This window comes from Galeopterus variegatus, unplaced genomic scaffold (assembly GCF_000696425.1).
Source record: "Galeopterus variegatus unplaced genomic scaffold, G_variegatus-3.0.2 Scaffold589, whole genome shotgun sequence".
NCBI classification, from domain to species: domain Eukaryota; kingdom Metazoa; phylum Chordata; class Mammalia; order Dermoptera; family Cynocephalidae; genus Galeopterus; species Galeopterus variegatus.
The window spans coordinates 437,761-450,868 of NW_007726700.1; the positions used below are offsets into that span (position 1 = coordinate 437,761).

Genomic DNA, 13,108 nt, shown 5'->3' on the forward strand with positions numbered 1-13,108 from the left:
ATTTTATTTGGATTACAAAAAAACCTTTGTAAGTCTAGCTTTTCCAAATGAAATGTTGTTCTTATTTGCAAAAAATGATTATTTAGATGCATGAATGAGACAATGAAAAATGTAACCCAAATCACAGAAGCAGACACAACCTTAGTGAAGTCCTTCAATCTGGTCTCCTGCCTTCAAGCTTATATCTCTGCATCATTTCAGTAAACAGACTGACTAGTGCAATTAGTAGATGCCATCTGTTTTGGCACCATTTTTTCTATTTTTAATATATAGTCCACCGTTTTTTAACGTCTTTTGCAGAAAATCTGTGAAGTTTGAGCAAGCGGCCTTCCCAAGATGTACCGAATGTCTCAACTGATGTCAACACCAGTCGCAAGTAAATGTAGAACTGCTATATGCAATTATCTTTTTGAGCGATTAGACTCCTTTTAGCAATTTCCTTGCTTTGATTTTGCTGATACTCAGACCATTAACCATCTGTCAGTAGCTTGTGCTTCTTAAATGCCAGTGCTCACTTTGGCAACAATTTTGACTTCATTTCTTTCCTTGAGAGAAATGTGGTATTTTTCCTTTTAGTAGAAAAAAAAAATCACCATTTTTTTTAGATGCCTGCGTATAAATGTGAAAGGAGCTTGTTTATCAGCTACTATTAAGATGCAAAACTGTTTGTCTATAAAAAAAATGCTGAATGGTTTTGATAGCTACTTGCAGAAAATAAGGGCGTTGTTAAAACGGTAGTGGTTTCAAGTTTCTTCCTTCCTCTTGTTATTTTCTCCCAAAACTTCACTTGTAACCTTCCCTCACACACCCACAATTTTCTCCTTACAAATCAGCCAGCCCAATCTCAAAGTCTAAATGCCTTTCTTTGTCCTAGTAATTGTCAGTAAAGGAATCAAGTTTCACTGAGCCTATTAGAAGTATTGACACCATCACTGTACATTATAAAATTCTGCTTTAGGGTTTAGAATATTAATCAGCTGCTATTCTCCCCAAGTGAAGTAAGTCTATTGCCATGCTTTTGGTTAAACTGGAATGAATGAATGGATGATTTTTTTTTTTTTCAAATTAAGAATTCTCACAGGCTTCATACATTGGAAAATCATATACAAAACAAAGCAAAACTTTATTTTTCCCCTTACTAATGTCTTTTGCTCATTATTCTACAGTAGATATGTCTTAAAATACACTAATGAGGGAGAGTCTGAGTCAATGATTAAATTCCTCAGACTACTGAGTAGCTACAATAACCAACAGATTGGGTAATTGATTTTGGTTTCCCCCAACTTCACACAAGATGTTTTCTTCCTTTGTTTCACGAGCTCAGTTTGATGCTAATGATTTATCATTGCCTCATTCTACACTAAGGAACCTCTACAGGAGTGTTGTGTGCAAGAAGGGACAGGGGATAGAAGCCCCTCTGTCATCTCTTGCTTCCCACTGAGGCCTGGTGATGAGTTGTGTTCAGCTGATTCTCTGTATGGCTGCACTAGCTGAAGTCTTTCTGCTGAGGCTGGCACATCAGCTCTTCACACCTTCTTACATGCCTCCCCTATTTGCAGTCATGCATATTGGTGACATGTGATAAATGTCTACTTCTCTCACATTTGCTTATGCAGGTTCTTCCTGGTTGGAGAGAGAACATGCTAGAGAGCTGTCTCCCATGTGCATTTTTCCAAGGTATCCCACGGGGCTGTCCTCAAGAAAAGACAATCAAATTCACTTCCTGAATGTCTCATTTTGTTGCACTCTTGATTTTAAAATATCATTTTAGCCGTCATCCAGTTTTGGTATGGTTATACATTTTCAGTCCCACGCACAAACAAAATGAAAATGAAAATGTGCCTGATCTAATAATGAGTGTGTGTGTGTGTGTGTGTGTGTGTGTGTGTGTGTGTGTGTGTGTGAGAGAGAGAGAGAGAGAGAGAGAGAGAGAGAGAGAGAGAGAACGTGTGGGTGGATGCAAATTGTTTCTTTGTTTATTGAGTGGAGAAATGATTGAATTCTGATGGATGGTTACTTTTTCTCAAATTGATGTTCTCATATGTTTTCCTATCTCATTTTACAAGAGCCACAGGATTCTTCACCAATGCGCAAGCTGGCCAAATTTCATGCTCCATTCAAACTTGTAGATTTTACCATTTTGTTCAACTACTACAATTGAAGTCTCTTTTCTTTTCTTTTTTTACTGATTCTTTCTCTGTCTCTCATTCCTTATGCAGGCATCAGTTCATGTTTCCCCTAGAATTTTGTGAAATATGTCCATAGTTTAAAGAAATCATGCATTTTTATTAGAACCTGCCCCTTTTTGTTATTCTAGGTCTCCTAATACTACTAAAACAGTCAGCTGAGGATGAACAAGCAGAACATGTGGAAAGAGCATACATTTTAGATTCAGATAGACTAGGGTTCATATCCTAGCTCTCCCACTTACATTCTATGTAAAATATCCAAGTGATTTGCCCTTATGCAATTCATTTTTTTTCCTGCTGTACAATGAAGATACTAATAATACCTAGCTTTGGGAGGGATTTGTGAAGAGTAGGTAAAGTGTAAAATCTGAGGCCAGACCCATAGTAAGTGTTTAACAAATAGTATTTATTTAAAATAGTATTTTATTACTAACTTGAGTGCATGTATTAATTTTGCATAGGATTTTAATATTTAAAAAATCAGAAATTCAGTAGAGCATAAGGGAGATGTAGAGAAGGATGAAAGATATTTTATAATCAATGTGTCAATAATTATCTAAAAACTTTTAAAGGTTCTAATGGCGTTTATCTCTTCTTTAACCAGTCTTTGTGCTATCCTAGAAGGTGTGAGCTCTAGACTCTTCCAACAACTGATGAGAAGCCTCACAAGACAAGAAGAGACTTTGTCTTTGGGTGGTTGAGCACATCACTGGGCTTTGGTGTGGGGCTGGATTTCTGAAGCCAATTGGAAGAGACCTGCTAAAAATAATCAGTTACTAGGATTATTACAGTGGAATTGAAGTGGGAATCAAGATCTGGACATAATTTTGTTATCCCCTTAAAATGTTTGATATTGTTGGGGAAGAACCTCTTTTTTGCTATAATCCAAATGTTGGAAGAGCTTACCATCATGAGACTAGAAACAAATGGGCATTAAAATAGAAAGATGACAGGGGTTAGGGAGGCTGCAGTTGATAATTGTTAAATTTTGAAACCTCAGAAACTGGAGTGCAGATAGAAATATAGGTCTAGAACTCAGTAACCTCCAAAGTGTCCAGCACATTATAATTGCACCATTAATTCTTGAGAGGCAAAATGGTGCAGAGGAAAAAGCACTTAGGGTAGGAGACAAAAGATGTAGATTCTTACTCTGCCTCTCCAGCTCATCAACCTTAAGATCTTAAACAATTAATTTATGCTACAAGAGTCTCCATTTCCTTATCTACTAATAGGGGCAAAAATAACCAAAATGTGTTGATAAAGGAGGTCAGTGCATATCTGGAAAGTAGTCTCCTCTGGCGTTTCCTAAGTTTCAGATTTTTACCTCTACTATTCAATATTTTCATCAGTGGTTTCAATTAAGAACATATAGATGCCAGAAATAAGATTTTTGGATCAATCATGTAAAGATATTAAAAGTGTTGAATCCCTCCAAATTTCAAGAACATAAAACTATGAGCTATTTAAATAGTAACCAACAGATTTATCTTACAGCACTTAGACTACAGAAGGCATAGGTGTTAATAACCTTTCATGAAATTATGACATTTAATCTTTATGGCAGCTCTATGAGGTTTGTTTTATTCCCCATTGTATGGATTCTCACTTACAGGAAACCAAGTCTTGGGGAGAATAAGTAACTAGCAAGTGCTAGAACCGGGATTCAAATCCAGATGTAAACTTAGCTCTATCTAGCTCCAAATACTTTGCTGTTAGTCTGTATTATATATTAACTTTCTAAGGTAAAATTGGTCCAAAAGTCCAGGAAGGGGAAGGTATAACTAAATATATGGGGAAAAGACTAGAAATTGATATTTGATTCAGCAGTATGACAATAAATTGGTGACTATGGAAAAAGAAAGAAAAGAATCAATCTAATACGACTTAAGCTTTATTACTAAAGAAATGGATTCTATAATGAGGGAGGAAATAGTCCCAGTCACCACTAGGCAGACATACCTAAAGGGCTGGCTTCTGTGCTTGGCATGATACATTAAGGGTGTTTAAAAACTGTCAAATATAGACGAGCAATCAAATTAAGATAGAGATGGGATCAAAACCACAATGTGTCATATAATGATGAGTTAAACGAACTGGAAAACTTTTAATATGGGGAAGAGAGGACACAGGAAGGACATGGAAACTTCCTCCGAATAGCTGAATAGCTCTCAAATGGAAGGTAGAAGAGACCAGAAAGGAAGGGAAGGGAAGAAATGAACATTTATTAAGCACATACTATGTGCTAAGCACATTCCATTCATTTTCTCATTTAATTGTCAAGTCAACTCCATATGGGAGTTGCTATTTTTTCTCATTTTACAGATAAGAGATCAGTCTGAGAGGCTAAATGATGGCGTTAAGTTTACTTATCTAATCAATGACAGGACAATGGATTTAGGGCAGATTGACTCCAAATTCCATGTCTTTTTCTCTATACCATAGTCCATATTTGTTCAGTGCAAGTCAGGGGGGCTTAGTAGATGTGGGGTCCTTATTACTGGAAGCGTGCAAGCAGAGATGGGATAATGCTCATCAGAAATGCAACAAATTAGACAAGCAGGATTCCTTCTGATCCTCAGACTCTGTGATCCTCTGGAGACAATATGCTCCCAATTTAGGCAGTTAAGGGGCCAGCACGTGAGAGCTATAATCAGTGATACTGGTTGATTGACATAAAACTGCCCCAAGAATTCAAATATATTCAATTTGAATATATATTTAAAAGGCCATATTTCCATAGCTTGTCAGGTGATTTCATTCAGCAACTGGTATTGAATTTATTTATATACCAAACATTTACTAGGCACCCTGCCCCTGCCCTCCAGAAATACGTAAAATAATTATAGAGGCAGACACACATACATACAAATCACAATGAAATTAGTTAGACTTAGGACAAGGAAAAATAATAACTTTTGTGGAAGAAAAGAGTAAAAATCAAGTAGTTTTGCCTGAGGAAACAACATATTCTTTTCTGTAATATGGCCCTATAACTGTTATTATCAGGCTTCTGCCAAACTTCATCTCAAGAAATTTTAAGTTTCCAGAATCATAATATCTTCATAATTTTGGCTGCCTTTCAATCATACAGGCATGTGATTATTTTTACACAGAAGACACATGCAGATTTACCCAACTGAGTGGGAGACTTTCCTGGACTCCACATAAGGGAATGTAACTGTGTGACCATTTGTGTGGTCAGCCTAGAGGAAAATTTGCAAAGGCCAAAGCGATCTCTTTGATTTCATGTTCAACCCATACTTCACATGTTCTGGTGGCTGCATGGTTACAATTTCTCTATTACAATGACAAGAATAAAGATATGGTAATTAGAAGGCTATTCAAAGTAAAGGAATGGAAGGAATTATGAGCTTCCAGCATCCCAGAAAGGCTGTTTTGCAATTTTTCCATCTAAGAAAATGGGAAAATGTCAAGAGGATTGTGAAGAAACTGATTCGCTATAGTGTTTTCACCAAAATTTAAAACAGAAAAAAGCACCGAATGTCCTGCAGTTCAGTGCTCTCACAGGTAAGGAGATGAAGCCCAGAAGGTTAAGAGTGACATTCTTAATGGTTGCAGAAGTAATTGATAGTCATGAAGGCAGAGAGGTTGTTTTTCTTCACAGTGACTAGGTGTGTGGCTTTGCGTGACTGGATGTACTGAAGAGAGATTTAAAGGACTTTCCTTTCTCCTTCTTTAGTTTTGCCTGTGATTTCTTAGACGGCGACAGTTCCTTAGAATGCTGCTCCATCGACCCTGTGACAGGCGCCCATTGTCCTTGTCGCCGAAGTTCCAGACTCCTCACCAATGGCTACTACATTTGGACAGAAGACAGTTTCCTCTATGACAAAGATGGCCACATAAGTCTGAACCCATCCCAGACCAGTGTGATATACAAGGAGAACTTGGTCAGGTAAGTAGAGGACATTAAACAGAGAAATATCCAGTCCAGTCCATCTATTAACTGTTCATTCATTCACTCATTTACTCATTGAACAATTATTTATAAGTTCTCCAGACTGTAGAAATAGAAAGGGTAATAAGGGGTAGGGATAGATGACATGAAAACAAACAAAAGTAATGAAGTGATACAGGTTCTGGGACAAAAATCTGTGTAGGGTACAGTGGAGGGGAAAAGGAAGGGAGGTCTATTTAACTTGAGAAACAGGTAAAAACAAGCTTCCTAGAGATGTTGATGATTGATTTGAGTCATGAAAGGTGTAGGATGTTAGTAAAAATAAAAGTAGAAAAGGGGGCTTCTGGAGAAAGGAAACAGGCATGGGGTTCTGAGAGACCCTGATACAATTTGGGGAGTGGCAAGTAGTTTGTTAGTGGTACAACTTAGAAAGAGAAAGGGAGCTCTGTAAGAAAGGAGATGGAGAACAGAGGCAGGAGTAGGATGCAAGGGGTCAGATTTCAGGCTGAGGAGTTTGGGTTTTATTCTGTAGAAAAAGAGGAGCCATTGACAAATTATCAGATTTATTCTTAGAAAGGTAACAGTGATTGAAAAGTAGAGGACAGATAGTTGGGACTGTGGATATGTGAGTTGAGAGTGAGTAGAATGGGAAAACCTGCAGGCAGGATATCTGTGGATTGAAAGAAAGTAGTAGTAGCAAGGATAAAGGAGTGGAGGTGGGGAAATAGTTAAAAGGGATGGTAAGGAGGTGGGACTTGGTCATTGGATATGGGAGTTCCAGCAAAGGAAGGGTATTTGCATGAAACTTAGGACTCTGGCTTTGCCAACTGGAATGTAGATCACCATTTATCAGGATCAGACATAAGGAAGGGGCTTGCATGGAGGAAAGAAGATGAATGAGCTCACTTTGGATCAGTGAATTTGGGCAATCACATCCCTTTTCTTTTGCTTCAGAACCACCTATATACTCACTGCATCAGTCAGCTATTGACACAATAATGCTGTGTAACAAAAAAACTACAAAATCTTAGTGACATGTAACAATGAGCACACACATGTTTAGAAGTCAGTTGGGTTAGGTTGGTCTAGTCTAAATTAGACTGAGCTTGGCTTAGGTTGGAACCAAGTCTACTCCATATATGTCATTCTCTTGGGACCAGTGGAATAGAAGAAGAAATTTTTTTCCCATTGTAGTTGCACAAATGCAACAGGACATGCCCCAACGGCAAGTACATTTCAAGCCTCTGTGTGCATCAATCTACCAACATCCCATTGGTCAATTCTAGTCATATGGGCAAGCCAATGTAAGGGTCAGGGAAATACACTCCACCCATGTTGATGGAGTGGGAGGGAGGACAACCATATTTGCAGAACGATAACCCACTCTACCACACTGATGATCCCCAGACTTACATCTCTAACATAACTCGCCTTTCTGAGAGATGCCATTTCTCCAATAATCTTTCAGTCAGCTTCCTTGGATTTCCTATAAGCACCTCAAACCCAGTATGTCCAAAATCAGTATGTCATCTTTCCTTCAAACATGCTTCTCATGTAATTTTTACCTCAATGAAAAGAAACACCATTCACCCTCTCTTGGGAGTGAGGGTTGATCTTTTATTCATACACTCCTTTTACTCAGTTGGCCATTGTATTAGTCAGGAGAAGATAAGTGGTGGTAATCTATAGATCCAAAAATGCAATGATTCAAACAAAAACCAAATTTTATTTCTGGTTCATGTAATGGTCCAGGTGAATATTTCAGGTTAACTGGTGATCCACTTCCAAGCAGTGATACAGAGACCCAGACTTCTTTCATCTTATGATTCTGTCAATCAATAGAGCCCTTGGGGAGGCTCTGGAATGGTGGAGTTGCCTGGAGACAACTGGTGGAAGTAGGAAGAAAGAGATCTGGAGGAATACCTTCTTTCCTCAAGTCTCCAGCCCAGAAATGGCACACATGACCTCTGCTCACATTCTGTTGGGAAGACCTTAGACTCATGGCCACATTTAATGCCAAGGGAGCAGGGAGATGTAGTCCAATTGTGTGCCCAGGGAAAATAGATTTGGTAGAAAGATTATCGTTTCTGCCACAAGTGTGAAAACCAGATGAGTCCACTTCCCAAAATTATTTTGAGTTGTTCCGCTCCTCTCTATCCCCATGGCTGCTCTCTTCATTCAGACCATGATTACCTCTTATTTAGATTTCTGCTGTGGTCACCTTAATGCTTCATATGCCTCCTGGACTACCTGCCCTCCAATCCATCCTCCAGGCTGCTACCAGGTGTTTTTCCTACATTGCTTAGGCACCCTCCTTAAGGAAAGTTGACTCCATTTTTTTTTCTCCCACTTCACCTAAATCATAATTACCAATGTTTGTTAAATGAATAAATAAAATAAATATCATTTATTGGTTACTTCCTATACTAGGTACTGTCCCAACTGTTTTACACATTTACTTTCATTTGATTCACAACTCCTGCCATGAAAACCTGATGACATAGATTATATTACTGCCATTTCCATTTAGCAGAGGGAAGATATAAGTCCAGAGAGGTTAAGTAACTTTTCCAAGCTCATGGAGCTCTTAAGAGGAACCTTCTTGTTATTCAAGGAACAAGTCAGATCGTCCTATGCAGCTTAGATCTCACTTCTCCTGGAACGCCTCCTTTGATTCTCAATTATCAATGCCCTTCTCCATGCTCTCATAGCAGCCCCTAGGTAATTCTTTCGGAGCACTTATCCCATACATAGTATAGCAATCAGCAGAGGCTATGGAGCCTGACTGTCTGGTTTTGCATACTAGCTGTGTCACTTACTAGCTGTATAACCTCAGCCAAGTAACTTAATCTCTCTGTGCCTCAGTTTCCTGGTCTGAAAAATGGAGTAATAATAGTACCTACCTCATAGAGCTGTTCTGAGGATAATGTAAGTTAATCCATGTAAAGCACTGAGAAAGATACCCAGCACAGAATAAGCTGTATGAAAGCATTACCTGTATCCACATTATTCTTGTCTTTCTCCTAGAGTAGACTGTAATCTTTTTCTATGCAAGGTTTTGTCTCTCATATCAATATCTGTATTAGCCCATTTCTGTTGCTTACAACATAATACCTAGAACTGGGTGATTTGTAAGAAAATGAAATTCATTGCTGGGAAGTCCAAAGTCCAGGGAATTCATCTGCTGAGGGTCTTCTTGGTGGTGACTTTACAGAAATGCAGGGGACTCACATGGCAGAAAATGGGGAGGCAGAGAGACACTAACCTCCTCATTCACTCTCTTTTTAAAGCCACCAGAACCACTCCATTATTCCAAGGGTGGATCAATCCATTCATGAGGCTGCTGTTCTCACAGTCTGATGACCTCTGCAAGGCACCTCCTTTCAACTACCACAGTAGGATTTCCCACCTTCTTAACACGGTCACAGTGGGGACCAGCCCTCCAACATAGTAATCTTTGAGGGGACAAAATTCAATCTATGATAGTATCCTTTACATTGACTGAGGACCTGGCACACAGTAGAATTTTAAGAAACTTCTGTGGAATTAATGGAATGAACAGACGTGGGTTATAGAGGTGTATTTTGTGCACCAAGCCACTTTCACTAAATTCTCTGTTTCACACCTGAGGTGACCGCTATTCATTGTTCACCATGCTACTTTCACTTCTTCCCAGAATATTCAGAAAGAAAAAGAGAATCCGCCGTTCTCTTGATTCTCTCCAATATCTCAGTGCCTCTGAATCCTGGCTGCATGGAGGTATCCTTGGTGCTGTTGACTCTTCTCCAAGTGAGGACCGCGGGCTAGAGGGGCTCAGGAGGCTGGGTATGCACCACTGCAACGAAAGCGGTGAGTTTGAATCTTCCTTTCCAGGGTGAAACATCTTTCTGAATGGGTGGTGACAACCATGTGGTTCTGGACCAATGTCAAATCCAGAGCAGACAGGGATTTTGGTGGGGAGGATGGGCCACATTTAAAAAGTCCTCCTAAAGTTCTCTCCGCACTACTTGTGTGATTGAAATACATATATGTTCATGTCATGCAAAATAGCCTAATTTGAATGTGTAGTTTATTAAATTGATAATATTGGGAAAATATTTGCACATCTTCAATTTATCTTTTCTGTACAGACTATAGGTGAAAACAGTGTAGTGTAGTCTGGGTTCAAGTCGCAGTTTGGGCACACTTTACTTAACTTTGCTGTCTCAGTTTCTTCATTTTTAAAACAGATATGTATATGTAAAACAGTATATTCCTGTTGAAGCATGTAGTGTATATTATATAATATCATATGTAAGTATGTGTGTATGTCTACATATATACACACATATGTATACAAACAGTGATGGGAACTCGAAGCATGTTTTAAAGATTAAATGGGAAAATGACTCAGGCACAGTTTAACATCTGGTGCTCAATGAATTGTAGTTATAATTATTTTTATGACTACGGTAGAAATAACAAATATTTATTGGGCACCTCCATCTTCCAGGCACTGCACTAGGTCTGAGGACAGGAACATGAGTACAAACAACATAGCCCTGTCTTCTCGGGTCTTCTCGGGTCTTCTCGGGTCTTCTCGTTTACTGAGGCAGGGGGTGGGGCTCAGACCTGTGTTAAACAATTGTGCAAATGAACATGAAATAATACTTTTTGGAAGTGCCATGAAGAAAAGGTATATGATATAAAGGGAAATTTGACCCATTTGGAAACTCAGGGAAGGCTTCCCATGGAAGTGGCCATGGAGCTGAATTTTAGACAATGAGAGGGGCTTTCCCTTCAAAGGGGAAAGATAAGAATATTCCGGGTTGAGGAGCTAAAAAAAGGCTAGGGTCTGAGCAGCCTAGTGAGTAGACTTTCTGTGTGAGGGAACACCACACGCATGGTTTGGAACGCATTGAGTTTAAGTTCCTGTGGGACATCCAAGGGACAATGTCAAGGTGGTATTGATATTTGTAATTTGGAGGTCAGATGAGGAATCTAGATTAAAGTTATACATCTGAGAGTCATTTCAGTCGAGGTGGTCACTGAAGTCTTTGAGTGCATGATATGAACCAGGAAGAGGGTATGGCGTTGGCAGAAGAGAGCCTAGAATGGGACTTTGTGCACTCAGACATTGAATGGCTACGTGGGACAGGATTAGCCTGCAAAAGAGATAGAAAGGAAATATCCAGAGAGGTGAGTGGAAGACCAAGAGAGTGTTGTATAAGGAATGTCCAGGGAAAAGAGTGGTTCAGGACAGAGGGAACAGTCAACAGTGGAAAATCTTGCCAAAAAGTGAAAAGAATGGGGACTGGGAGTGCTCGCTGGATTCGTTGGCCTGGAGGTGACTGGTGGTGGAGTGAAGGTGGCAGAAGAGACGCAGGAACAAGGTGAAGAGAGAGGGGGAGGAGAGGAAATGAAGGCATGCCTTAGAGAAGGCTCTTTGATGTCTGCTGGTCAGGGAAGGAGAGAGACCCGATGGCAGGTGAAGGAGTGAGGAGACGGAGGTAGCCACGACCATCTCTTCTTCCCCTTCCTCCTCCTTCTCCTGTCAGTGGGGGAAATTTGAGCATGCTTCGCTTTATCAACAGATGGGCCTGAAATAAAAGTAGGTTTGTAGGCCCTCACTGACATGTCATATATTCATTTAACAGTCATTCTTTCGTTTAGCCATCCGCTTGTCACGCTCACTGAGTGCCTGCTGCATGCCAGCCACTGCACTAGGCACAGGTTCCTCAAAGCTGAACAAGACATAGCCTTCACCTTGAGAAATTCCTGGTTCAAAACAGGGAGATAAATATGTTTGCACATAATTAGAGAATAATGCCTTAAACACTGTAAGAGACTTATGAGCAAGGTGCAGAGAGAATGCCAGAGGGTTAGCCAGAGGCAGCGTTAGCTCTGACTGGATGAGGCCGGGAGGGCTTTAGTGGGAGGTAACGTCTAAGTGGGTCTTAAAGGATCAGTCGGATTGCTAGGCGGAGGTGAGCTGGAATGATCCAGGTTCTGCATTCCATCTTCCAAACTGCTGAGACGGTGGGCTTTCTAAGATGTAATTGTGGCCTTGTCAGTCCTTCTTAACACAGCCTACAAGATCATCTGAATATTTCCTACTTCTCCAAAAAGAACTGGCTGCATAATTGTGGGGCACAGTGCAAAATACAATGCAGGTTCCCTTGTTCAAAAAGGTTTAAGAATGTCAAGTGTCAACAGCAGAGCTTCAGACCAGGCGTGAGCCCCTCTGAGCATGGGGCCTCGGACACCTGCACTTGTCCAGTGCCCATATTGCTAGTCTTGTCTCCAACTTCATCTTCTTTCTTTCCCTTGTATGCATTCAACTGTGATCATGCTGATCAGCTCTCAGTTTCCCGAATGGACCATGCCCTTCCACATACATGTAGCTTTGTTCATGTTGCTCACTGTACTGGAAGCCATTCATTCATTCATCTAGAAGATTTTATTGAGGACCAGCTGTGCACCAGCCACTATTCTACACACCAGCACATAGTGGCGAAGGAAACAGATGAAACAACTTGTTCTAGTGAAACTTGAATTTCTGTAGGGGATATAGCCCAATAAATTATGTAGCATGCTAGAAAGTGCTGAGCAGTATGGAGAACAACAAAGGGGTAGTGACGGGGACTGAAGTCTAAATAGGGTGGTTTGGGAAGACTTCACTGAAAAAGACTTGAGCATTGACTTAAAAGCAAGAGCAAAATAGCTATGCCGATATCTGGGGGAGAAACAATCCAGGGAAAGGAAATGCGAGTGCAGGGGTTCTGGACTACAGCCTGCCTGGAGCTGAGGCAGTGACAGGGAGGACCTGGGGCAAGACCTGGTTGGAAAGCTCCTAGGCATGTGTCAGTGGCAGTAGGTGCAAGTGGGGAAGGAAAAGGAGAGCTGTGAGGTTATTTCAAAGGCTTTGCCTACTACTTTGACGGACAGGAGAAGCCAGTGGAGCATTTGGAGCAGAGGAATAACATGATTCAATTTACATTTTGACAGGATAACTCTGGCTGCT

The 13,108-nt window shown here is 40.2% G+C and overlaps 1 protein-coding gene across 2 annotated transcripts in view; it reads left to right on the top strand.

Annotated features, from left to right (window-relative positions):
- The first annotated feature begins 336 nt into the window (after window positions 1–336).
- The window catches only part of TMEM71 (transmembrane protein 71), a 46,110-nt gene continuing 33,338 nt past the window's right edge, over window positions 337–13,108 (top strand). The window contains exons 1-4 of one of the 2 annotated variants that reach the window (XM_008570296.1): window positions 337–376; window positions 1,617–1,677; window positions 5,890–6,102; window positions 9,782–9,954. In XM_008570296.1, coding sequence (XP_008568518.1) covers window positions 337–376; window positions 1,617–1,677; window positions 5,890–6,102; window positions 9,782–9,954 — 487 coding nt within the window. The remainder of the gene's footprint in view (window positions 377–1,616; window positions 1,678–5,889; window positions 6,103–9,781; window positions 9,955–13,108) is intronic. The other variant, XM_008570295.1, reaches the window with a different exon arrangement.